We start from the raw sequence: 27,347 nt of genomic DNA on the forward strand, positions 1-27,347 counted from the left end.
AATATGGAAGAAACCCAACTGTCCATCAATAGATGAATGGATAAAGAAGATGTGTGTATACACATACAATGGAATATTCCTCCGCAATACAAAAGAATGAAATCTCGCCATTTACAACAATATGGATCAATCTAGAGGGTATAAAGGGTAAAATGCTAAGTAAAATAAATCAGTCAGAAAAAGACAAATGCCATATTATTTCACTCATATGGGGAATTTAAGAAACAAAACAAATGAACAAAAGAAAAAAAAAGACTCTTAAATACAAAGAACAAACTAATGGCTGCCAGAGGGGAGGGGAGTGGGCAGATGAGTAACATGAGATAAAGGGGATTAAGAGTATACTTATTGTGATGAGCACTGAGTGCAAGTGCTGTTGAAGTGAGCACAATGTGATGAGCACTGAGTAACATATAGAATTGTTGAATCACTATATTGTACACATGAAACTAATGTGTATGTAAACACTGTACATAAATTATACTGGAATAATAATTAAAACTTAAAAAAAAAAAAAGGGAGAAAGATTGGACACTACTCTTCCAATCATCCAGAGTTCCCAACCCAGTGCCTTATACAGAGAAAGTAGGCAATGTGGCTATGGCTGATTATGGAACAAAAATGGAAATCCTTATCTATATTGACCAGAAAGGGATTGGAAAAATATATGCTGGGATTAAAATACAATATGAGAAAATTCTTAATGCATTCCTTTTACGTAACTATTTAAAGAATATAAAAACCAATAGTTATTTCACTTACTTATAAATAGTATTTTATGCATGTTAACAAAGGCAAAACAGTATTTGAATTTATAAGTAAGAAAAATAACTTTTTAAAAAGGTTAAATCCTAAAACTAAACAATTTTTTAAAAATATTTTATTTATTTATTCATGAGCGACACAGAGAGATGGCAGAGACATAAGCAGAGGGAGAAGCAGGCTCCTTGCAGGGAGCCCACTACAGGACTCAATCCCAGAACCCCAGGATCACGCCCTGAGACGAAGGCAGACGCCCAACCGCTGACCCACCCAGGTATCCCAAAATAAACAAATTTTTTAAAAGCAACAAGAAACTAACTCACTATAGGTTTTCCCACCTGGTTCAAAATCAATCTTTTGACCACAGTTCAAATTTCCTTTCAACCTTGACCCCAACTGATCAAGGCTGGATCATTTCCCTGTTTTATTTCCTTCTGAAGAGTTTGTGGAATCAAATGATGATGGGCTGATAAAGTGAAGACCTAAAGTATTTATTCACAAAGAAAAGATTTCTTCAATCAAATGCTGTGGGAGCTACACTAGTTGCTAAGATAAATATAGTAAGACTGTCTCTGTCATCAAGAAAGTCACAGTAAATAGGGAAAACAGATAAGCCAACTGATAAAGAATATATAAGGACAAAGAATAGGTTCAGGAAAAGCCTCCTGGAAAGAGTGACTCTAACCTGATTTCTCAAAAACCTTAGGTTCTAAAAAAGAAAATCTACAGACATTCAATATCATTTGGTATACCAGAAACCCTCCTAACCACACTGCTTTATTCAGTCCAATTAATTGAATGGCATTCATAATTTCTTCTGAAAAACATACAGGCTGATATCCCATGATACTCTGAATGCTGCTCATATGTAGTAGGCAAGTTACACCCTATTATACCCCTGCAACTTTTAACATCTTAAGAATTGCACACTACCAAGAGTCACTTTGTCTTTTCCCTATTTTATTCCTGATAGTTGACTCCACTGTGGTAATGATATAATAATACAGTGATTTAAACATTATAGAACCGATGACATATAATGATGTACAGAAAGAAGACTTCTGCTTTCAACCCCAATGGAGTAACTACACTTAGATTTGCCTTCCTAGAGTGGGGAAAAATACAGAAAATCTAACAAAATATATAAAACATTTTAAGATACTGAACAATAGACAGCAACTGTCTGAAAAAAAAAGTAGGTCTATAGTTGTCCTGAAGTTCTACTTGGAGACATTTTCCAGATCAGGAACAGGATCCCAAGCAATATAAGAGTGACCATGCTAAGTTGAGGCCATAGTTTGGAGAGGCTGAGGTGACTGGAATTGGTGGGCAAGAGGACCAGAGAGGAGGAAATACAGGAAGAAAAAGTTCCATGAACCTAATGGAGCCTCCCTTGTTAATATTAAACAGTACACTCTTAGGATTAAAGTATCCAATATTAGACAAGAAACAATTACCAAAGAGCTATAGGCCAAATAATTTCTAGCATTCACAAGCAGGAGTGTTCAAGCTGTGACAAATCATTGAACACTCAAGGCATTTAGTAAACACAACAGATGGGTCCTGTCTTATTAGTAGGGCTGACTTAGCCCTAGAGCAAAGGATACTCTATCTAAACCATGCTGGGGGAAAAAAAAAGTTTAAAAACAAGTTCCAGCTGATCAAATAGATTCTCCAATAAGTTAACTACCTGTCAGTACAAAAATCAATATACTTTTAAGGAAAACAAAAAAATCCAGACACTCAAAAAGTTAACCTACACAATGAAAAATATGTAATAAAGTCATGGATAGATGTCAGCAAGATGGCGGAATAGGAAGTCCCAGGCTTTGTCTACCACAGAAACACTGATTTAGCAACAATGTACAGATCAAAATACCTTTAGGAGATTCCCAAAATCTGGCTAAGAAGCTGTAATGCACCAGGAAAACATGATGCCAAAAACAGACACATGGAAATGGGTAAGAGAAGCAATTTCACTCTACCCATGTCAGTCCCTCCCCCAAGCAGTCACAGCTCAGTACCAGGAGAGAATGCCCCAGCTCACAGTTTCTCACTCCAGGGAGGAACGAGAATGAAAGGGTGTTCAACATTCCAGCCCTAGGGACTGGTTTCTGTTCACCTCACTTGGAGTGCTGATGGAAGATGGCATTTTTGCATTCCTGAGGGTAGATAAGAAAAAAGAAAAGTGGGAGGTGATCTGCACAGCTTAGAGTTGCAGAGTTGGCACAGCTTAGCACAATTAGGGGAAGGGACAAAACAAGTCTTCTCCCTCAGGAGGGAGGGAAAAAAGTGGAAGGTGTGCCTGGCATTCTAGTTTTTTCAGAAGACTGCCTGAAATACTGGCATGCACCTCGCCTGACCTGGGGTGGTAATGGGGAGCTGGCCAACTTTGGATGCCTGGCGGCTGATGAGAGGAGTAGGTGGCTGGCTGCTAAGCACAGAGAACTTGCAGTGCTGCAGATAAACACCAGAGGGAGCAAGATCTCAAAAGCTCTTGAATAAGAAACCTGCAAAAGCTTCTCCAACTGAGAAACTGCCCACGCAGACCTAGAGGAGCTGTATCCTTTCCCAAAAGTTTTAGAGGCACCATAATCTGTAACTGGGGTGATTACTGAGGGTCTTCCTCTGTATGAAGCTAATCTATAAAAATCAAGATATGTGATTGATTCTTCAAAAATGTGAATCTTAACACAAAGTTGCAAGATGCGTGAAGAAACAGAAATGTGGCCCAGAGGAGCAATATAAATCTCTGGAAACTGAACCTAAAGAAACAGAAATATTTATTACTTGAAAAAGAATTCAAAATACCCAAAATAAAGATGATCTCTAAGCTCAAGAAAACACTGCATTAAAAAATTACTATCCAGAGAGATTAAAAAAAGCAAATTCTGAAGCTGATGAGTGCAATTACAGAATCGAAAAATTCACTAGGGTGGCTCAAAAGTAGACTCAATCAAGCAGAAGATAAACTCAAAGGTAAACTCAAAGACAGATCATTTGGTATTATCCAGTCAGAGGAACAAAACACAAAAGAAGCCTAAGAGACTTACAGAATAAGGTCAAGAAAACCAATGCATACATGAAGGAGAAGGAAGAGAAAGAAAGAGGTTAAAAAAAAGTTCATTGAAAGAAAATATGGCAAAAAAAAAAAAAAAAAAAACCCTTGAACACCTGAAAACTCAGATTTGGGAAAGTTAATGGACTTCCAGACTGAAGAAGCTCAACAGACTTCCAAGATGAGGAACCCAAAGAAATCCACAGCAAGACACATTATAATCAAATTGCCAAAAAGTCAAAGACTAAGGGAGAATTTTTAAAGTAGCAGGGGAAAAGTGACTCATCATGTACAAGGGGATCCCATAAAACTCTGAGACCTTATAGGCCATAAAGAAATAGGATGAAATATGGAAAGTGCTGAAAGAAAAAACTGCCAACCAAAGGTACTATATCTGGTAAAACTGTCCTCTAGAAATCAAGGAGAAAGAAAGATGTTCCCAGATACACAATGCTGAGGAAGTTCATACTACCAAACCTGCATTACAAAAAAAAAAAAAAAAAAAAATGCTAGAGGAAGTTCTTCAAGTTGAAATATATTATACTGCAACATGAAAGCATATAAAGTATAAATCTCATTAATGAAGGCAAATACATGGACAAATACAGAATACTGTTGTCCTATAATGATGATGTGTAAATCTCTTTAAATTCTACAAAAGAAATTCAAAAATCAAATATTAAAAAAAATTTTAATCATAAAAAATGTTAATGGATACACAATATAAAAGATGTAACTTGTGACATCAGTACCATAAAGAGAAAGGAAGGAATAAAATTACAGAATATTTGTATGTGGCTGAAGTTAACTTGTTTTGTGCTTTTTCAAAATAACACATTTTGAGAAGAAAAAAAAAAAAGTAACATCATTTGTTATTTGACCCTCCTTTTATACTGGCCATCAACTAGAACAGTCAGCAATTAGTGATGGTCTTTTCCACAAGATCTTCGCAAGTTTCACAGATTCATATTAATAATTATGATAGTTAGTTTTCTTTATCCTTATCTGAAAGTATATTTTGCATTAAATTACATTATCAAAGCAGTTTTTTATTAAGATATAACTAATGATAATTTTGTAAGTTTAAGGCATACAATGTATTGATTTGATACTTATCTGTATCAATCTGCCACCACTGTATTAGCTAAAACCTCCATTACATCACATAATTATAATCTTCTTGAGTGAGAACATTTAAGATTTAGTCTATTAGCAATTTTCAAGTATACAATACTGTATTATTAACTGTAATCACAACACTATGTATTAGATCCCAGAACATATTTATATTCTGACTGTAGGCTGTATTCTGACCAACACCTCCCCAACTCCCCAACTCCCCAACCACCAGCCTCTGAAAATCACTGTCTTAATGACTGTTGCTATCAGTTCAGGTTTTTGAAATTTCACATATAAGTGATACCATACAATAGTATATTTATTTCTGTGTCTGATTTATCTCAGTAGCAGAATGCCTTCAGAATGCCTTCCATCAATGTAGATGTAAATGGCAGGATTTCCTTCTTTCCAAGGCTGAATAATATTTGTGAGTGTGTGTGTGTAGCAAATCTTCTTTACACGTTCATCTCTTGAAGGACAGTTAGGTTGTCTCCGTATCTTCACTTTTGTGAATAATGCTGAATTAAACATGGGAGTCCAGATATCACTTCAAGATCCTGTTCTCATTTCCTTGGAAATGGTGGATTATATGTTATTCTATTTTTAGAATATTTTCTATTTTCAGGTTCCTGAAAAACCTCCATGTTGTTTTCCAAAGTGGTTAAGTCAGTTTACATTCCTGATAGTGCACAAGGATTCCTATTTCTAGACATCTATACCAAAATTGTTATGCCTTATTTTGAGACTAACCATTCTCATAGGTATGAAGTGATATTTTTTTACGGTTTTGATTTGCATTTCCCTGATGATTAGTGATGTTGAGCACCTTTTCATGTGCCTGTTTGGCCATCTGGATGTCTACTTTAGAAAAACATCTATTCAGGTCCTCTGTTCGTTTTTTAATTAGATCATCTGTTTTTACACTTTTGAGCTGTATGCTTTATATATTTTGGATATTAATCTCTTAACTGACATATGCTCTGCAAATATTTTTTCCCATTCCATAGGTTGCCTTTTTGTTTTATTTCCTTTGCTGTGCACAAGCTTTTTTTTTTCTTTTCTTTTTTGTTCTTTTTTTTAAGATTTTATTTATTTATTCATGAGAGAGACAGAGAGGTAGAGACACAGGCAGAGGGAGAAGCAGGCTCCATGCAAGGAGCCCGACGTGGGACTTGATCCCGGGTCTCCAGGATCACAGCCTGGACTGAAGGCGGTGCTAAACCGTGGGCCACCGGGGCTGCCCTGTGCACAAGCTTTTTTTTTTTTTTTTTTTTTTTAAGCTTTTTAACTTAATGTAGTCCCACTTGCTGATTTTGCTTTTGTTGCTTGTCCTTTTGTTATCCAAAAAATAGTTCCAAGACCCTAAGTTTCCTTTACTTCCCCCTCCCCCAAGTGTGTACTTTGGGGTCTTATGTTAAAGCATTTAATCCATCTGAATTATTTTTTGTGAATAGGGTAAGATAGGGATCCAATTTCATTCTTCTGGACTTGTTATCCAGCTTTCCCAATAATATTTACTGAAATGACTGTTATCTTACCATCTTACTATTCTTGGCTCCCTGTCAATATTAAGTGACCACATATGTAGTTTATTTCTGGGATCTCTAGTCTGTTCTATTGATCTACATGTGTTTTTAAGTATCATACTGTTTTCATAAATATAGATTTGGCCTATAGTTTGAAATCAGGAAATGGGATGCCTCTAGCTTTGCTCTTCTTTCTCAGGATGGCTTTGGCTATGTATTCATGGTCTTTTGTGTATCCATTATAGGTTTATAGTAATGTAACTATGAGGTTCATATATAACACCTATGTATATAGCAGTCTATTTTAAGTTCCTTGTTGTTTAAGTTGCAATACATTCTAGGAGCTCTCTCAACAATGTAGGTTGCATGCACCCTCTTATTGTGACTGGGTTGCAACTGCTATGGGTGCATTGGTGGATGAGGCTGATCCCAGCCTGCCAGGCTTAGAGGCCAGTCTGCAGCTGCTGTGAGTGTTTAGTGAGTAGGGTCAGCACCTGGTGTAGCTGGCTGTGAGGCTTAACTGCACTGCTATGGGTGTGCTCATGGGGCAGGGCTGCCCCCAGCTCAACTCTCCCAAGGAGTTGCTTTGAAGGGGCACTGGTCCTGAATGAGACTGCTCATCAGGCGAGGCTGGGTAGGAGTTGCTTTGGAGGAGAACATGACAGGTCAGTCCACAGGGAAATGCCGTGGCAGGGCAAATAGTGTGAGCAATGGAGATGGAGATGGTCAGAACTGTTGCCTTCATTGGGCCAGCTAGTCTGAAGGAAGACAAAAGAAATGGTGGCTGCTAGCAGTTCCATTCCTGGAGAAAGTTCCCAGAACCTTGCCTTTCTGGCACAAGCCTTAAAATTAGTGAATAAATCCTCATATATGGCCCAGATGCTTTTCAAACTGCTTCCAATATGCTGGGTCTGAATGAGTGGGACTGTCGATGGGCCTTTTAAGAGCACAGTTTTGGTTTCCTATGGCCCTCCACCTCTCCTAGAGTTAAACCCTGATGATTTTCAAGCCAGAATAAATGGGGGCTTGTCTTTCTAGGGTAGGGGTGGTATAGGGAGTGCCCAGTGCAGGGCTTGAATCCCTTGCTCCTCAGGAAGGATCTCCACACCTATTATAGGCCTTCTGTGAGTCACTGGCAATTCCTTTTCAAACTGCTCGTTTTTTTCTGAGTCTCAGTGCAAGCAAGACTGCACATGAGCCCTCTAAGAAGGGAATCTCAGTTTCCTATTGAATTTTTGGATTCCTGGATGTCAAACGTATTGATTTTGCAAGTCAAAGATCCTCAGGCTTATCTCTCCAGTGCAGATCCCAGGTATCAATGTGGGGCACCAATCCCTCATTCCTCCAGGAGAAGCATTGCCTAGTGAATGTTGCCACTCTTGGGGTAAGTTTTTTTTTTTTTTTTTTTGGTAGGACTGTGTTTCTGCCTCTCCTTCCCAGCTTGGTGTGGTCCTTATATTCTCTATTGTGAAAAGCAGTACCTATAGTTTTCAGATCTTTTGCAGAGGGAAGTTATCCATATACAGCCATAGATTTGGTAGGTCTGATGGAGGAGGACAGTTCAGGATTTTCTTATGCTGCCATCTTTCCAGATACTCCATTAACAATATTTTCTAAATGGTACTTCTATTTTCTTTTAATTTTACTTTTAAGTAATTTCCACATCCAATGTGAGGCTTGAACTCACAACACTGAGATCAAGAGATGTTTGCTCTACTGACTGAGCCAGCCAGGCACCCTTCTAAATGATCCTTCTAGAGATTGAAAATACAATTTCAAAATCTTCTTAAACAATCACTAGAGAGACACAGCAGATAAGGTCCCGCAGAAAAAGAGATCAGTGACCCTGAAGAGACAAGAATTAAAAAAAAAAACCTTCCAAAACTGAAGCCCAGAGAAAAAGAAGGTTATATAAAATATAAGCAAAATCCTGATGATATGTAGAATATCACATGGTCTAGTACACATGTGAATGAAGTCCCAGAAAGCATGTGTATGTAAGGGAATGGGGCAGAAATAGGGACAGAAAAATTTAATGAAGAAATAATGGGCAAAATTTTTCAAATTTTATAAAAATTTTAATTTCATAGTCTAAGGAAATCAATACATTTTTTAACAGAATAAACACAAAGTAAATAGCACTAAAATACATTATAATCAAATTGTTGAAAACAAGTGATAAAAAAAATCATAAAACAAGGGCACCTGGGTAGCTCAGTCAGTTCTGTCAAACTCTTGGTTTTGGCTCAGGTGGTGATCTCAGAGTCATGGGATTGAGCCCTACATTAGGCTCCATGCTGGGTGTGGAGCCTGCTCAAGATTCTCTCTCCTTCTTCCTCTGCCTCTCCCCCCACCCCTTTCTTTAAAAAAAAGGTCATAAAACTAAGCCAAGGATAAAAATATAGTTCATACATAAGAACAAAGATAAGAATTACTATTGACTTTTCAAAAAATATCTGAAGACATGATCCAGCAATGTTACTTCTAGTTATATACCCACAAGAAGTGAAAGCAGGGACTGCAAGAGATATTTGTGCAATAATGTTCATAGCAGTATTATTCACAATAATCAAAAAGTGGAAATAACCCAAGTATTCATTGGTAGATAAATGGATAAACAAAATGGTATATATACATGCAATGAAAAATTATTCAGCCTTTAAAAGGAAGGAAATTCTGACACATGATACAACATGGATGAACCTTGAAATTACTATGCTAAATTAAATAGGCAAACACAAGAAGACAAATATTGTATAATCCTATTTTTAGAGGTACTAGAATAGTCAAATTCATAAAGTGAGAAACCAGAATACCCAAAGATGGGGGGAAAGGTGACTGGGGAATTACTGTTTAATGGGTCCAGAGTTTGAGTTTGAAATGATGAAAAAATTCTAGAGATGGATGGTGGTGATGGTCACACAATACTGTGAAAGTAGTTAATGTTAATGAACTTAAAAATAGTTAAAATAGTAAATTTGATGCTACATATACTTTACCACATACACAAATACACAAAAAAAGAATACAATGAAGATACCATACTGAAAAGACAAAAACAAAACAAAATCAAAGCTAAACACAACAGAATGACAGCTTGCTAGAAAGAAAAAAGTCAACCAAGAATTCTATACCCAGTGAAAATATCCTTCAAAAGTAAAGACAAAATAAAGGTATTTCCAGACAAAAGCTGATAGAATCTATCTCCAGCACATAAGAACTCTTAGTAAAAGAAGTACTTTAGGCTGAAGAAGAATGTGACATTAGATACATTATATAGCCAGTTTAAACCCACACACTCAGATTGCAAACCTTGAATCCTTACCACTAGATTTCAGTACTTTTTTTGAAGCTGAGGAAGTAAAAAAAAAAAAAAAAAAAAAAAAACAGGAAAATGACAAATGTTCCTTCTCTAACAGTACTGTAATATGGTTTCAAAGGATCATACTTAATTTATATTAGTGGATTTGGGTAGTATATATCTGGTCTTTACACATATCTTTTTTTAAAATATTTTATTTATTTATTCATGATAGACATAGGGAGAGAGAGAGGCAGAGACACAGGCAGAGGGAGAAGCAGGCTCCATGCAGGGAGCCCGACACGGGACTCGATCCTGGGACTTCAGGATCGTACCCTGGGCCAAAGGCAGGCGCTAAACCGCTGAGCCACCCAGGGATCCCCTGGTCTTTACACATATCTAATTATATAACCCAGAATATACTCACTTTAGTTTGAAGGCAAACATTCCAAATTGTATTCTTTGTTACTTACCTGTATGATTCAAACCTGTATTATTGTGTTATTATTTTTTGTTCAGGAAAAGGGATTGGGAATGGAAAAAAAAAAAAGATTGTTTCTTTACTTCTGTTTTAGACTTTTTTTTTAGATCATCTCATTCTTTGTAGTTTAAATTTAAGAATTTTAAAGTTTTAAAATGTTTGTAAACTTTAATTTTTTTCAAGTTTAAAACTATATCATGCCCTCTTTCAAGAAGAACTTTAAATCCCACTTCTTAGGAAAACATTTTATTTCTGCTTAGTTAACAATTTTTTAAAAGATGATTAAAAAAAGGAATGTTTTCAGGCACCTGAGTGGCTCAGGGGTTAAGTGTCTGCCTTTGGCTCAGATCATGATCTCAGCATCCTGGGATCCCACAGGTACCCTGCTTGTGCTCTTCTTCTCCCTCTGTTACTCCCCGCCCCCCTCCCCTTGTGCTCTCTGGGTCTATCTCTCTGTCAAACAAATAAATAAAATCTTTAAAAACTAAAAAAAGGAATGTTTGCTCTACATACCCTCCAAATAATCATCTTATTTTTTTTCTGGGAGTGATGTTACGCAAAACAATATAAATTAATAAAAATAAAATAACCTAAACATCAGCATTTAATCTGAATAGTATAAACAAAGTGATTCAGAGAAAGAAAAAGAGTAGTAATTTCTTAAATATTCCATCTATTGAACAACTTCTCAACTCAGGTATAGTCTGTTGTCTTTGGCTTAGTCCAATATCAAAGATGGCAATTCTAAATCCGCATGCATGGGGTCCTCTTAATTCCGTTGCAGGAAAACATCTGCCTGAAGAAATTACTAGGCATTTACTATTTATTACAGTGAAAGGACAAAAAGTGCATTTCCTATTTCTCATTTCCTTCTTTGGCCTCCCTCTCTTCCTCCTTCCGTCTGTGTCCCTCAGTCTAGATCTTTCTCTCCCTCTGTCTCTCTTCCTGTCCATCTTACCTGGAAATTTTTCTAAAAACTCATGCACTCCTTTCTAAGGTTCCAGTACCCTCATCATCATCTCAAACTAGTATTAGTGTCTGTCAGTAGCTTCTTCTCACTCCAGTTTATTTCACTGTTGTCACTGTACTAATCTTTCTTTAAACTTGTCTGTGATCAGTCTCTTGTTTCAAAACCTCATAACTCATCATTGCCTACAGATTAAAATCACAATTTCCTGGCATGATATATAGGGTCTTTTATATCACAACTCTAACTTTTTTTGGAAACTCAGTATTTTCTGTTAATACTCTATATCTTCTTTCTTCACTATTTCTCATCTTCATATTATATCCAATAATAATAGATAACATTTATTGACAGTTTACTATGTGCCAAGTACTTTCTACATAAATGTTTTTTATCTACAAAGTCATGTGCCAGGCTCTTTTCTAAGCATTTAACAAATAATAACTTGGGGCACCTGGCTGGCTCAGCTGATAGAGTGTGAAACTCTTGATCTCAGGATCATGGAGATGGAACCCTACACTGGGTGTAGAGCCTACTTTAAAAATAAAATAAAATGTTATTTTAATAACCTAAATAATAACTCATTTAATATTCATAACAACCCTTTGAGACAGGTGTTACCATTACTCCATTTTACTGTCTATTGACAGAAAGTAGATCAGTGGTTGCCTAGGGTTGAGAGGAATGGAGAAAGTGGGAAGTAACTGCTAAATGGCATGGAGTTTCTTTATGGAGTGATGAGAATTTTTGGAATCAGAGAATGGTGATGGCTGCACAGCTTTGTAAATATACTAAAAAACAGTGAATTATGCATGCTAACCTGGTGAATTATTAAATGTATTTATTATTATATATTAATTATTTATTTAAAAATTATTGAAATTATTAAATTGGTTAATTATTTTAAATGTTTAGCAGAAGAAATAGGCAGACCTTGAGGCAGAATATTTCCTATTGTTGCTTGGGCACAATAGCTGAATTCTTCGAAGCATCTTATTTCACAGACAAATATTATCAATGCCAAATGATTTGGGCAAGAAATTTTGGTATATAGTTAAGCCAGAAGTCAATGTAATCCTTTGAGAGAACAAAGATAACTGGATAAATGAAAGCACATGCAGGAAGAGGATCCTCCAAAAATGCTCACCTCTTCCACAGGAGACCAGTACTTGCAGTTACTGCAGATGCTCCTAGGAAAGCCACCATCATTAGTCGTCGCCTGATCTGGGTGGGCTGTGATCCTCCGTGGTAACATCGAGAGCCCACAGCCAGTTCTGCCAATGCAGAAAGGGAGTTAAGACGAAACATTCTGTGGATAAAAAGTAGAAATGTTATTCCTAACTAGTAGTAGGGTAGTGACAGTGATGATGATGATGATGAAGATGACATATGAAAGTTGCCAACAAACGTTACAGACTAACTCAATGGCAGATTAAACACTTTTCGATACCAATACCATATAATATCCCATTTAACCCACAGAACAGTTGTATGAGAAAAATACTACTTGTAACCTGATATATCAAAGTACAATTAGAAGACAAAAAAAAAAACATAGTAATTTGAACAGGGAAAGTTTAACATAAAGCATTATTAACTATAACACAGGTAAAATACTAAGGGTTAAAAAGAACAGATAAAGTGAGCAGCTACTACTTCGAGGGGTGATGCAGAACAACAGGGGAGGGATAAATCTGTAAAGAGGCCCCTCTCAACATGGCTGAGATATAGGCCTGTGGTGAGGATGCAACCACGGATGTCTGAGAAATATACTAAAGTGCCAGGCCAACAGAAGTCACTATAAAGTCATCTAGTAGGAACTCAATATGTCAGTAGAACTCAGAAAAGTACCCATGGGGAGATGTTCAAGTATGGAACTCACTAGGAAAATGCATTTGGGAGTATTGCTACTAAAACTCCCTAAGGGGTTGAGAGCACCAAGTCATTCCACATGCTGCTGGCTACTGTGTGCTACAGGAGCAAGCAGGAAGAGCATACAAGAATCAGGAAGAAAAACTCCTCCCTTCTCTAGTCTCCCTCTAGACCTTCAACTGACAAACCTTAACAAAAGGTGGCAAGAGAGAAATTTCTAGTATCACAAAAAGGACAATGAAAGATGGATTTAGCATTGCAAAGCAACAGATCTGTAAGTGGCACAACCATTTTAAAGATGCGGGAAACTGAGGGGCCTGGGGGGCTCAGTGGTTCTGCTCAGGGCGTTTTAATTAAATCTTTTTCATTCCAGGTCCTTGGAAGGTCTCCTACTCACCAAATTCTTCCGTTTCATACTTATAATTTCACCTGTTCCTCTCACTGTTTAACTCAGAAACATCTGTATTAGGTCATATTATTGTTCAAAACCCAGTCACTTACCCATCCCCCATCCCAGGCAAATACTATTTTCCACACTCTTTTCATTTTGGGTGCGTATCTTGCCATAGACCTTGCTTTGACCAACAGAATGTCCAGTTCCACAAGCACTTTTAAGAAGTATTGCTACTAGCATTCTCGTGCTCCTGCACTCTATGAAGAGAAGACCATGCCCCTGACAGACATGATCCTTCAACCTGGGTTCCATAATGAACGCATCTCAGCCTGGAGCCAGGCAATGTGAAGACTAGCTGGGCGAGCAGAGCTCAGCCAACCTATAGAATGCTAATGAGAAATAAACGTTTATGATTAAAAGTCACTAAAATTGGGAGTTTTTACTGCCACAGCAAAGGCTAATTGAGCATACAAGAGAATTACTGGGAAGTTCTCATTCAACAAAAATGTCTGAAGTTCATACTATCAGATAAGACCTAACAGGCCAAAAAGAACTCTACATTCTAATTAGGCAAGATACACATGAAACATTTTTTTTCCACATGAAACATTTTTTTAATGATACATTTCTAAACTGGTATCTTGAAGAAGTATCAAAATATTAGGGTATAGATATTAGAGAATTAAAAAAAATTTTAAATATCAGGTAAGACTAGGTTAGTCAGCAAAGGCTTTTGTTTACTTCTGGGCCTCAGAATGATATAAAATTTTGATCAGTTCGGGGCAGCCCAGGTGGCTCAGCGGTTTAGCGCCGCCTTTGGCCCAGGGTATGATCCTGGAGACCCAGGATCAAGTCCCACGTTGCACTGCCTGCATGGAGCCTGCTTCTCCCTCTGCCTGTGTCTCTGCCTCTCTCTCTCTCTCTGTCTCTCATAAACAAATAAGTAAAATCTTTTTTTAAAAAAAATGATAGCTATCTCATGGATGGCTCAAAGACAGGATCATTTCTGGTACCTCTATACAGAGAATTAATAGAAAATTATTTTTTCCCTCTAGACAATATCTTGAGGCCAGAGTACAGTCTTCATTCTTTTATTCCACCAGGGAGGCTGAAAGAGAAAGGGGCATTTCTTCCTGGTTGTATGACTTTTTATAGTGGCAATTCATTCAAATCACATATTCATTCTCCTCCCCTTTGTCCCAAAGCACAGTTCACCGCTTCTTAATTTAAATTATCTTGCACTTTATACATATCTTCCTATGGCAATTAATACATTCGCTCATATGTAAGTTGGCCTTCCCCACTTGGCTCTCAGCCTTCTTTAAGGCCAAAATTATTTTTCCTCTTTATAACCATACAGTCTAGTGTGGAGCCTGTTACATTATAGGTATCTAAAATATTTAACTATGTAAAGTACAAATCATATAAGTACTGGCTCCTAACATTTAAGTATACTTCTAAGCCTCAAAATACTAAGAAAAGTATGTCTTTTACCATTTGGGTTCAAATCAAGTTAGACTACTTAGCTATCTCTTAACATCACAGAGCCAGTAACTAACCCTCCTCTGGGACCTATACCTACAATCTCTTAAGTAAACCTATCCCTTAGTCGTTTTCATTCAATCTAGACCCAATTTCAAAATTTGACCTAAATTCTGCCCTTATGGACAAAGTGGGAAAAGAATTTTTTTTCTTTCCTATTTCCTATGACCCAAGCTGCAGCAACACAATTTTTTAACCTTCCCCAACCCCAGAAATCATCTCATTTTATTGCACATATCCTAGCAAAATCCAGCACCAATGAGATTGTTCACTATATTTTCTTCCTGCCTGTCAACAACCGATTCACTTTTAAATTAACATTTTCCACGCCCACAGCACACTTGGATACGTAGCATTGCTTTTATCTATAATAGAAGTGAATACTCTACTTTCTCTTCAGATTGAATAAATCTCCTTATAATAAAAATGAGCACGACTAAAACATATATATCTGGAGAAAACTTATTCATCCCTGACAAAAGAAAGAAAAGAGCATTCAGAAGTTTTTAATGTGAAAGGCAAATAACATAACCAGCTCAAAAGTTAGAACAAGCAAGGAGTGTGTAAGACTAGAAGATAGATTAGATATTCTCCATAAATAGACACATGTCCACATAATAGACATCTCATAAATAGACATATGTTCACCAACATAATCCCATTTTTCAGTTAAAAATATATAAATAGACATATGATCAAACAGGTAAGCCATAATCACTTTAGAAGGTCATCTGAATTCTGGACTGAGAAATCTGATCATATATACAACAGGAAACTACAACATACTTTACATTGGAAAAGAATGTGATGAAGGTATTTTCTTAAAGAATAGCTATCTATCAGAAGTGAATAGAATAGGGGGATCCCTAGGTGGCTCAGCGGTTTGGCGCCTGCCTTTGGCCCAGGGCGTGATCCTGGAATCCTGGGATCGAGTCCCGCGTCGGGCTCCTGGCATGGAGCCTGCTTATCCCTCTGTTTATATCTCTGCCTCTCTCTCTCTATGTCTATCATAAATAAATAAAAAAATAAATGTTAAAAAAGAAGTCAGAATAAATTGCAAAGAACAAAGGCAGAAAGAGCTAGTAGAAGCTCTTAGTACAGCCAGAAGGCAAATAATAATCTAAGTATTGGGTGATAAGTGCCTAGATGATAAATGCAGAACCAAAAATTAAATTTAAAGGTCCAAAGAGAGACAAAAACCATCAGATATTAGTATCCAACACACACTGATATGTAAGTGTGAAGGAGATGGAAGACAGAAAGGAGAAGGAGATTGAAACAATAATACCAACTAGCAGATCATAGAAGTTAAATGGAATAGGAATCCAATGACCCAAGACCTAGCCTCACCTCTACTACAAAGAGCTGTGGACAAAGGAAACTTATTTCCCTTTCTTAAGGAAGAATTTTATAAAATGAGAGAATTGCCTAAATGAGCTTTAGGGTTCTTTTTATCTTATAATGCTCTCTAATCTTGGTGAAAAGCTGTATGGCAAAAGTTTAATCTATTTCATGGGGGGGGGGGGAGTAAGATCATATCAGAAAAATCAAGATGTATTAGTTTTGAGAATACATGTCCCTATGCTCTGGTGCTTGAAGATTTTAAATTTTAATAGTTTTGGGTAGCCCAGGTGGCTCAGCGGTTTAGCACCACCTTCAGCCCAGGGCGCAATCCTGGAGACCAGTGATCGAGACCCACATCGGGCTCCCTGCATGGAGCCTGTGTCTCCCTCTGCCTGTGTCTCTGCCTCTTTTAAAGATAAATGAAATATTTAAAAATAAATAAATAAATAATAAATAAATAAATTTTGATAGTTTTAAGTTCTACTAACTGTTTGCTTACATTTTAATGTTGCAATTCAAATGTTACTGTCTACATCATTTCACCACTGGTTTTGATCTCATTCCCTAGAGTACACATCAAAAGATATATTTAGGGGCACATGGCTGGCTCAATGGGTGGAGTTTGCAACTCTTGATCTCAAGGTTATGAGTTTGAGCCCCACATTTGGGTAGAGATTACTTGAAAATTTTTAAATCTTAAAAAATATATATCTATTCATCTTCTCTTGTGCAATTTTCACAGATGCCAAGCAAACAAAGAAAAAGAATGAGAAAAAGACTCTATTATAATTTTAATTCCTAACTTTATAGTTAAGAAAGGGTGTAACTAGTCCAATGTATTCATTTTTGATGAGAGACCATGTAAACAGATCTAAGGAGATTAGCTTTCCAATTGAGTCTGGAAAACTGAATAGGCCAACTGGCAGCAGTTATGTAGTAATGAAGCATGTTTATGAGAAGGATTAAATTTAATCAAGAGGAGTGCATTTTTCTTCCTTAACAGTACTCCACTCCCTTTCAACTCCCAACCCCCGCCCAAAGCATGCCTCTAAAAAGTAGCTTTCATGTGAACTGAAAAAAGATGAAGAGGTATTTCCAACTAAGAAATATCAAGGGAGCCAAGTGAAAGATAACTTTGTTACCAAAGGAAAGCATTATCCAACAAGAAAAAGAACAGTATTTTTAAAACCTCTAACAACATTACTGTTTCTATATCTATTATTTTAAGACTATTAAGCTTAATACATTGCTTTTGATAACCTTCAAAGAGTCACAAGACCAAGAAATCATTTAATTCAACATCTTTATTTTACAGATAAAGAACTGAGATCCAGAAAAGTTATGTGGTTTACTCACAGCTAATTAGTACAAAAATCTACAGTAGATCCGAGAATTCTTGATTCCCAAATAAATAACCTAAAGGGGAAGAAAACTTTTTCAAAATTCTTCTCAGCAAAATAAATGTAATAGTTACACTCCAAAATGAGATCAAATGCCCAACTACAGAAAAATAAACAACAGTATAACACAATACAAAAATATGCTAATCATAAAATATTATTAAGATATTTCACAAACCAACAGAAAGTTGGGCTAAAGAAATTAAAAAACAAAAAAAAAGAAATTAAAAAACAGTTGTAAGAAGAAGTAAAAATGGCTCTGAGAACTATGAAAAGATACTTAATCTCATTAATATTAATAATAGAATGCATATTACAGCTATACTGATACTGCTTCTCACTTGTCAAGCTGGCAAAAAATCCAACTTTGAAAATACACCTGTTGGCCATACTTTAAAAATGGTACTGCTAAGGAATGTGTAAGCTGGTACTATCTACTTCCTAAAAGAGAAAAAAAAGGTGCAATCTATAGAGACAATTTGGCAATATCCATTAAAATCACCCATATAAAACTGCATTCGGTCACCCAGACAATTGCACTTTTGATAAAATATCTTAATAATATACTTGCATACTTCTGAAATTATACACACACAAACATGGTTATTCACATCATGGTGGTAACAGCAACAGTCTAAAATCCACCTCAATGTTCGCTAGGAGAAAACTGGCTAAACCATGATAAATACACACAAGGCAATACCGTGTAGCAATAATAGGGAATGAAAAACCTATGTATAGATTTGAAGAGTTTCGTGACATGTTAAAAAAGCAAGTTGTGGCATAGCATATATGATATGCTACCCTTTTATGTAAAATGAAGAGAAATAAGAATGCATACTTGTATGCTCCTATTATAACGCCAGAAGGACAAACAATAAAGTAATAGTAGTGGTGCTACCAGGGGTGGAAGATGGGTGATATGAGACAAAGAGATGTTTATAATATACCACTTTATTTTAAAACTTTTTTAATTTATTGAGAGAAAGAGAATGAGAGAAGGCAAGCAGGGGAGGGGAAGAGGGAGAGAGAGAGACAAAATCTGAAAACAGGCTCCCTGCTGAGTGTGGAGTCCAACCAAGGGGCTCAATCTCAGATCTTGAGATCATGATCTGAGTCGAAATCAAGAATCAGATGCTCAACCGACTAAGCTACTCAGGTGCCCCTATACCACTTCATTTTTTAAACTATGCTTATGTATTTATCCATGTAAACAAACATATAGTATTTCTTACAAACTTTTAAAGGCAAAATGTGTACCTGCCAACTAAAAAAATACAAAACATTATGCATTTTTAATTATAAAAAATTAGATGATGCAAATAAAATTTAATGATCTTCTGAGGAAGATTATGTTTATGCTTTACATTTAAAGAAAAATAAGGCAGGTCAGGTCCAGAAGACTGATGCTTCATTCTCCTCAGCTAGGGACTATCATTTGTCAAACCTAGTCATAGGCAAAGGCCCAATGTCTTAGCAATGAATCCATATCATGGTAAGGTTCCCTATAAGACAAACTTTACCTAAATCAAATTCATATCCTAATACTCTGATTATTGCCACATCGTGATTCAACTTACCAAACTATTAGAATTCCACACCTCATCTCGACTCTGACTTAAAATATCTGCTTGCACTTTTCTATATGATTAATTGCCTTCTATTTTGATCTCTGACAATTGCACATCTAAAGAAGGAATGCTTGGCTCTTCCAATCCTGACACCAGCCTAAATAAACCTCTGATGTACTATTACCAACGGTTATGCAGCACTACTATTAAAAGCAACATCTGCTAATTCTGAGACCAAGATAAATTTCTGAGATCTACCCAAATTTGGACACCAACACAATTTAGAACTCAGTTAAATAAATCTTCAAGATTCGAAAGTGTTTAGTTTACATGAACTAAGAGCTTGAGAAAATAAGGACCAAGTATCCTTTCTATCTGTGTTTCCACAATCTAATACAACGTCTGGCACAAGTAATATATGTAGGTGATGGATGTGTGCACTCTGTGAAACTGAAATATGATTGCTCTCTGAGAACAACGTTGTAAAATCAGCACTATCTGGGGTGCTCACAAGGATCCTCCCTATCCACTCCAGTGGCAGCCAAATACTAACCCTAGAACTAAAGGCCATCAGAGCCTCAGCCATTAAGTATCTAAATTATATATTTAACTCTCCTTTATTCTATTTCCATACTAAGTATGTTAAGATTCCAATTCAGCTTCCTCTTTCGACTGCCTTCAAAGAGAGAACATGCTGATCAGAAGATGAGAATATCCTAGTTCTCATGCCAGCTTTATTTCTCATGTAAGTTTAAAAAACTGTCAATCTGGTTTAATCTCCTATTATATTACTTTGCCTAAAGAAGCTTCTCTGAATCTGATCAATTCCAAGACATAAGATTCAACTTGGGGACATTCAAGTTTCAAGGGCCAGACCCTGCACTACAGAAACATCTTGACACTCTGCGTTCCCATTTCATTCAAATTTCCACCCTGGAACAGATGCCAGTGAGAATTTCCCAAAAGTTTTGTATGACAGAGTCATTGAACCTAGAGAACCACACTCACCTTCCTTTTCCCCTGTGTAATGAAGTTAAGGGAAGGCAATAAAAGAAGAGTCTTAAGATGGGAGAATTAAGGGAATATTGATTTGCTGGACGTGATTACAGATTTTTTAATAGAACAATCAAGACTACTTTCATTTTTGTTTACAAGTAAGATAGGAATACATTTTTATTATTAAAAATGTTATTTTAGGGGCACCTGGGTGGCTCAGTCCATTAAGTGACTTTTGATTTTGGCTCAGGTCAAAATCTCAAGATCCTGGGATGGAGTCCAGACTTGGGCTCCCCATTCAGCAGAGAGTTAGCTTGGACTCTTCTTCCTCTGCCCCTTCTCCTGCTCATGCTCTCTTCACTTTCTCAAGTAAATAAATCTTTTAAAACAGTCACTGTACAGAAGTATAAAAAGAAACTATTGGGATACCTGGGTGGCTCAGCGGTTGAGCATCTGCCTTCGGCTCAGGGCATGATCCCGGTTCAGGGATCAAGTCCCACATCGGGCTCCCTGTGAGGAGCCTGCCTCTCCCTTTATGTCTCTGCCTCTCTCTCTGTGTCTCTCAAGACTAAATAAATAAAATCTTAAAAAAAAAAAAAAAAAAACTCTTCTTTTTAATATTTTTGAAATCCCACCACTCTCTCTAGAAGTCAGAAAGTTTATGTATCTTTCCTGAAATTATTCTTTTTGTTTACCTATAAATAATATTCCATACACATATGTATATTCAAATACTCAGCATTTGGAATGCTTTGCATTATCCTGTTTTATATAATGGAATCATATCATACACGTTTGCAAATTTTTAAAACTTAATAACACAACTTGAAAAGAGTATCTCTTGTTGGAATGATTTTAACTATAACAGAGTATTTCAGTCTATGATTATTCCACAATCTAACTATTTGGCAGTGAATACACAATTTAACTGCTTAGCAATTAATTCTTAATTCACTAGGGATGTTTCTAGACTTCAGCATTACAAACATAGCTTCAGAGACTTTTCCTGTGCATTTATTTTTATTCATTTTTATTCAAGTATATCTGTGAGATATATATCTTACAAATGAAACTGCTAGATCAAAAGTAATGTGTGAGGTGCCTGAGTGGCTCAGTCGGTTAAGCTTCTGGCTCTTGATTTTGGCTCAAGTCATGATTTCAGTGTGGTGAGATCAAGCCTTGAGTTGGCTCTGTGCTGGGTGCGGAGCCTACTTAAGATTCTCTCTTTCCAATTCCCTCTCCCCCACTTCACTTGTGCTCGCTCTCTCTCTTAAGGAAAAAAAAAGGCAATGTGATTATTTTGAACTTTGAATAGATACTGTCAAACTACCCTTCAAAACTGACATTTCAATTTATATACCACAAACAGTATATGAGGGTATTCCTTTCCCCATATTTGCTGTTACCAATCTTTTCCATTTACATGGTGGATTAAAAAACAACATCTACTTTAACTGTATATTCCCTTTAATAAATGAGTGTGATCATCTTTGTTTAGTTTTCAAGAGTTCATCTTTGTTGTTCTGAGGGTTATTAGAATATTAAGCTACATTTATATTTATATTCATTTGTTCCAGTCATATTCCCAGTCCTGAGGTTTCATCTTTCCTTCCTTGTGAAAAAAGGGACTTTTTTCATTTAGATTTATTTTAGATACAAAATATTTTTAGGATCAGATGCAATATTAACACTAATCCATCCAAGGATTTTTTTATTAACGCTCACTCAAAAAAAAGCTAAAACTTTCTCAATATAAACCATTTCAATACTTTCCCAAATCAATCTGACAGAGCTCTATCAGAGCTGACTGGGAAGATTTTTTTCTATCTAACATCTGTTTTCTAATGGCTGGTTATACTTTCAAAATACTTGAGTGGATTATGCAATTCATTATATTACTGAAAAGAATAATCTTTTTTTAAAGTAGGCTCCACGCCCAATGTGGAGCTTGAAGTCACAATCCTGACATCAAGACCTGAGCTGAGATCAAGAGTTGGACGCTTAGGGATCCCTGGGTGACGCAGCGGTTTAGCGCCTGCCTTTGGCCCAGGGCGTGATCCTGGAGACCCGGGATGGAATCCCACGTCGGGGTCCCGGTGCATGGAGCCTGGTTCTCCCTCTGCCTGTCTCTGCCTCTCTCTCTCTGTGCGTGACTATCATTAAAAAAAAAAAAAAAAGAGTTGGACGCTTAGACAACTGAGCCACCCAGACACCCAAAGAATAATTTAATCTAAACAGCAACAAAGGTCTCAAAAATACTCAACAAGTGTTTCATCTTTACACGCTACTGGAAAATGAGAATACACATCATTCTGCTGTCATATTTATCCTTTTGAAAACAGAAAAAAATGACAAATGAAATTCTGAATGAATTAAATTGGTAAAAAAACAAAACCAGGAGCTACACTAAAAATTACAGTACGCCCAATTCTACTGCAGTATAGTGACTAACACAGATGGATGTACTTTTTCTTGATTTTACTAAAGCTATGACCTAGAACAACTTATTAAATACACACTAGGCAGTAGTGTGTAAATAGGCATATTTGCAGTGCTTCTTCTTTGCAAAAGGTATGTTATCCCCAAAACATGTACAAACTATGAAAAACAATGGTTGCCATAAACACAGGAAAATAAATAACGGAAAAAATAAGCATTTGCTACTGCTAGATTTAAGATTTATGGACTTCTGAGAGCAGACTTAAGCAGTTTCAGATTAGCCAGTTGTTCCTTGTGCACACTACAAGAATTATTGTAGTTTTTCTTTTTTTTTAAGATTTTATTTATTTATTTATTCATGACAAACAGAGAGAGAGAGGCAGAGACACAAGCAGAGGGAGATGCAGGCTCCATGCAGGGAGCCTGACACGGGACTCGATCTCAGGTCTCCAGGATCACACCCTGGGCCAAAGGCAGCGCTAAACCGCTGAGCCACCTGGGCTGCCTAGTTCATATATTTTCATAATGGATTTCATATTCATAGTTTACATACTATAGAACTCACAAAACTAGGCTTCTGTATCTGCACGGAAACTGAAACTTGACTCCTGTGCCTAATACAATACACAAAGCTTATAATACCTTGGCCATTAAACATTTAAATGTTTATTGATTTATAGAGAAATATAAGCTCACTAATAATTATAAATATGATGACTATATAATAGGGTATTGCACTAGACATGAAGAGAGTCAAGTTTCTGGCTTGGTTTTATCATTGTTTCTACATGTCTTAACATGAAAACTATTTGTATTCTTCAGCCCAGCCCTTCTTAAGATTTACCTCATCTGTAAAAGCTATGTAAAATCATTAGCATTATCACTCTTGATTTCTTCCTTTAAATTCCTGTGGAATTAACACTGGTTACCACTGTATGGTACCTGACTTAAGAAAATTTTATTGTATACCTGTCAACTTGCCCAGGAGACTGCAAATCTAAAGGCAGGAAGTATGTTTCAGGCTTCTTAGTATCCTGAGTGCCAATTAATGAATTTAAAGTTATTACTAACAGTAGTAACAAGTATTACTGCTCAATTACACAAGTAGATACAGAGAAATTAGGTTCTTTTTCCAGATCTAGCCTGCTGTGGGACCAGTGAAAGTTTTTTCCTGAGACTGAACTCTGGGAGATGCAGGGCAAAGGTGATATTTATTTCTAAATCTTTTCTGGCTTTAAGAGTTCATTTCAGAAAAACAAGATATAAAAGTATTTTGTACTTTTTGGAAGAAGAAAGCCAGCCTGAGTGATTATTAATGAGACAACACCCTATATTACCCTCAGTAGCTGAGGCAAATTTCACATAATCCAAAATGTCCAACTGCCATTATTTTATTCATAAGCTATGCATTTACTGGGCAAGGTATTGTGAGGGCAATGCAAGAGGTACAAAGATGAGCAAGACACAGTCAGCCCACAAACACCTTAGCGGACATAAAACAACTATTCGAATATCCATTATGCAAGGGATGGAAAAAATGTAAAGGTTATGAGACCATATTAATAGAGATTCAAAGAAAGGAAAAATTACATTAAGTGGAAAGGGCTCAAGCAAAGTTCCAAGGAAGAAGATTTACTTAAGGTATGAAAAAACGAAGCATTCTTTATAAAAGAGTTTGGCTGAATACATTACCTTAGAAGCCTTTGTCATATTATCTAAGGAATGGGATACAATCTTTACTGCACAACTGTGGTGGCACTGTTAAAAATCCAACAATACACTGGACTTTAACTATACTGGATAATTTTAAAAACATCTCTGTACATTTGTTTTAGATGAAATGAATCAGATTTAAAGTTCTGCACTGAAGACACCAGGATGACTGCCAAAATACAGTAGAGATTAACGTTCATGTCTAGAAAAGATGCATTTTCATACCTCAAAGTGACATTATCGACAGAATCAATGAGGAAAGCTCACACCTCAGCTAACTCTGTTCTGAGAAGTATTTTCCAACAGCAAAGAAAGGTATTTTAAATGATCTAGGTGAGAAGGTAAAGTTAATTTAAGTTATACAAGTCTCTAACAGTAAAAAATGTTAACTGTAGGAACAAGAATCATCTCACAGAAATGTCAGGATTGACAAATAATTTTTTATACATACTCCTGCTAAATGATGATGCTATAGAAAAGCAGGTTACTATCCTATATTATCAACCTTCTGATACTCTAGGATATACTCTTTCATCCATCAAGCACTTGAATGGTCACTTTTTGTATGAGAATGCACACTTATGTATCTGAAAATGATGAAAATGATGTCTGGTGAAGGAAGAAAGAAGTGAAGAGTGACAATGTCCCTACCCAAATAACTGCCCAGAAAAACAAAGTGTGGAAAAGGAAAAGAAAAAAATAAATAAATAAATAAAAGTCTACTTAAAAAAATAAAAAACTACAGAAACGATGACCAATATAAATTTTCTAAAACACTAGGATGTGTTAATGCATTGATATGATTAAGCTTTCAATATTTAAAATTTCAATAAAACAAAATTTCCAACTTCATTTTTTCTTTTTTTTTTTTTTTAAGATTTTATTTATTCATTCATGAGAGAGAGAGAAAGGCAGAGACACAGGCAGAGGGAGAAGCAGGATCCAGGCAGGAAGCCCAATGTGGGATTTGATCCCAGGACCCCAGGATCATGCCCTGGGCTGAAGGCAGGCACTAAACAACTGTGCACCCAGGGATCCCCTCCAACTTCATTTTTAATTCAAGTCTTGGAAATTAGGTAGCTGTAGAGTTTAAATGGTTAATATTTACTTTTAGCGTACCTAAGAGCCATTAGACAAATATAGGGTGAAAAAACTTCAGCTATCAATAAGGAAAGTTTAGGTATTGCTACAAAAGAAATTAATGTCAATAAAGTATTAACTTGTATAAAGCAGGGACGCCTGGGTGGCTCAGTGGCTGAGCGTCTGCCTTAGGCTCAGGGTGTGATCCCAGAGTCCCCAGGATTGGGTCCACATCGGCTCCCTGCAGGGAGCCTGCTTCCCCCTCTGCCTGCCTCCCCCTCTGCCTGTCTCTGCCTCTCTCTGTGTGACTGTTGTGAATGAATAAATAAAATCTTAAAAAAAAAAAAAAAAAAAACTTGTATAAAGTAAATGTAGGGTGTGTAAAAGTGAAGATTAGGAATAGTCTAGTAGAAACACTGTGAAAAACCATTTTTTACTCTCCATCTCCCCCAAACTCTTAGGTTTATGTTAATTTGTCCAAAACTAAAACACATTTCAATTTCAAGCTCTAAGCCTCACACTTTTACTGTTACTTGGCTATACTTTATAGTAATATCAGCAGTCACAATATCTTAGCATGCAACATAAGACTTCATTTAAAATGTTTGTTTAAACAATTCTTATTATAGGGTTAATCCAATAAAACCCTGTTAACTAATATTTGATTATTCATTTGAGACTTTGTAAACCTAAACTCCCACAGAATATAAACCTTAATCTTTATCATCAAACCAAAGTATTAAGTGATAGATTAAGTTCTGCTATGATGTATAAATGATTTAAAGACAAGAAACAGGGGCAGCTGAAGACAATGGCAGGTGCTTACATCCCAGTCTCATAATATTTTCTCCACAAACAATACAGAACACTAAGGAAAAAACAGCTGATGAAAACCATGTCCTCTGCATAAGTTGAAGACAGTCTAAAAAATAATACTAAAGAAAAAAAGAACTAAATCTTGGTGTGTGATCTCATGTGCCTCCCCCATTCCTTTTCTGCCTCAAGGATTTGTGGCGGAAAAAGTTGACTGAGAAAACATGTCAGGAATAACGAAGAAGAGAAACTAGGAAAAGGCCCTAAAATTGATCTGAAAAGATAATGGGTGATCTACATCCACACTAAGTCTAAAAAATATTTTTTAGTCATTTTATTTTTATCATAGTAAGTGTACTCTTTCATTCCTATCCTCTATTTCCCCCATAACTTTACCTACCTCCCCTCTTGTAACCATCAGTTTTTTCTCTATAATTAAGAGTCTGTTTTCTGGTTTCTCTTTTTCCGTTGCTCACTTGTTTCTAAAATTCCATATATGAGTGAAATCATATGGTATGTGTCTTTCTCTAACTTAACTAGCTCCATCCCTGTCATTGCCAATGACATGGCAAGACTTCATTCTTTTTATGGCTGAGCAATATTCCATTATATATATACATATGGTTATACATATACTACATCATCTTTATCCACTCATCAATTGATGGATACTTGGGCTGCTTCTATATCTTGGTTATTGTAAATAATGCTCCTACAAGTATAGGGATGCATGTATCCCTTTGAATTAGTGCTTTTGTATATTTGGGGTAATACCAAGTAGCATGATTACTAGAATGTATAAGTAGTTATATTTTTACCATTTTGAGGAACCTCCGTAACATTTTCCACTGTCTCTGTACCAGTTGGCATTCCCACCAACAGTGTAAGAGCTCCTTTTTCTCCACATCCTCACCAACACTTGTTTCTTCTGTTTTTTATTTTAGTCATTCTGACAGGTATAAAGTGATA

The 27,347-nt window shown here is 36.3% G+C and overlaps 1 protein-coding gene across 14 annotated transcripts in view; it reads right to left on the minus strand.

Moving 5' to 3' along the window:
* The window catches only part of MICU1 (mitochondrial calcium uptake 1), a 248,023-nt gene that overhangs the window by 178,639 nt on the left and 42,037 nt on the right, over nt 1-27,347 (minus strand). For all 14 annotated transcript variants that reach the window (XR_012029516.1, XM_072823516.1, XM_072823512.1 and 11 more), the window contains one exon: nt 12,362-12,523. Coding sequence is in view for 13 of the 14 variants with exons in the window: in XM_072823516.1 (XP_072679617.1) it covers nt 12,362-12,522 (161 nt within the window). In the remaining variant the exon portion in view is untranslated. The remainder of the gene's footprint in view (nt 1-12,361; nt 12,524-27,347) is intronic.

Source organism: Canis lupus, chromosome 4 (genome assembly GCF_048164855.1).
Source record: "Canis lupus baileyi chromosome 4, mCanLup2.hap1, whole genome shotgun sequence".
Classification (NCBI taxonomy): domain Eukaryota; kingdom Metazoa; phylum Chordata; class Mammalia; order Carnivora; family Canidae; genus Canis; species Canis lupus.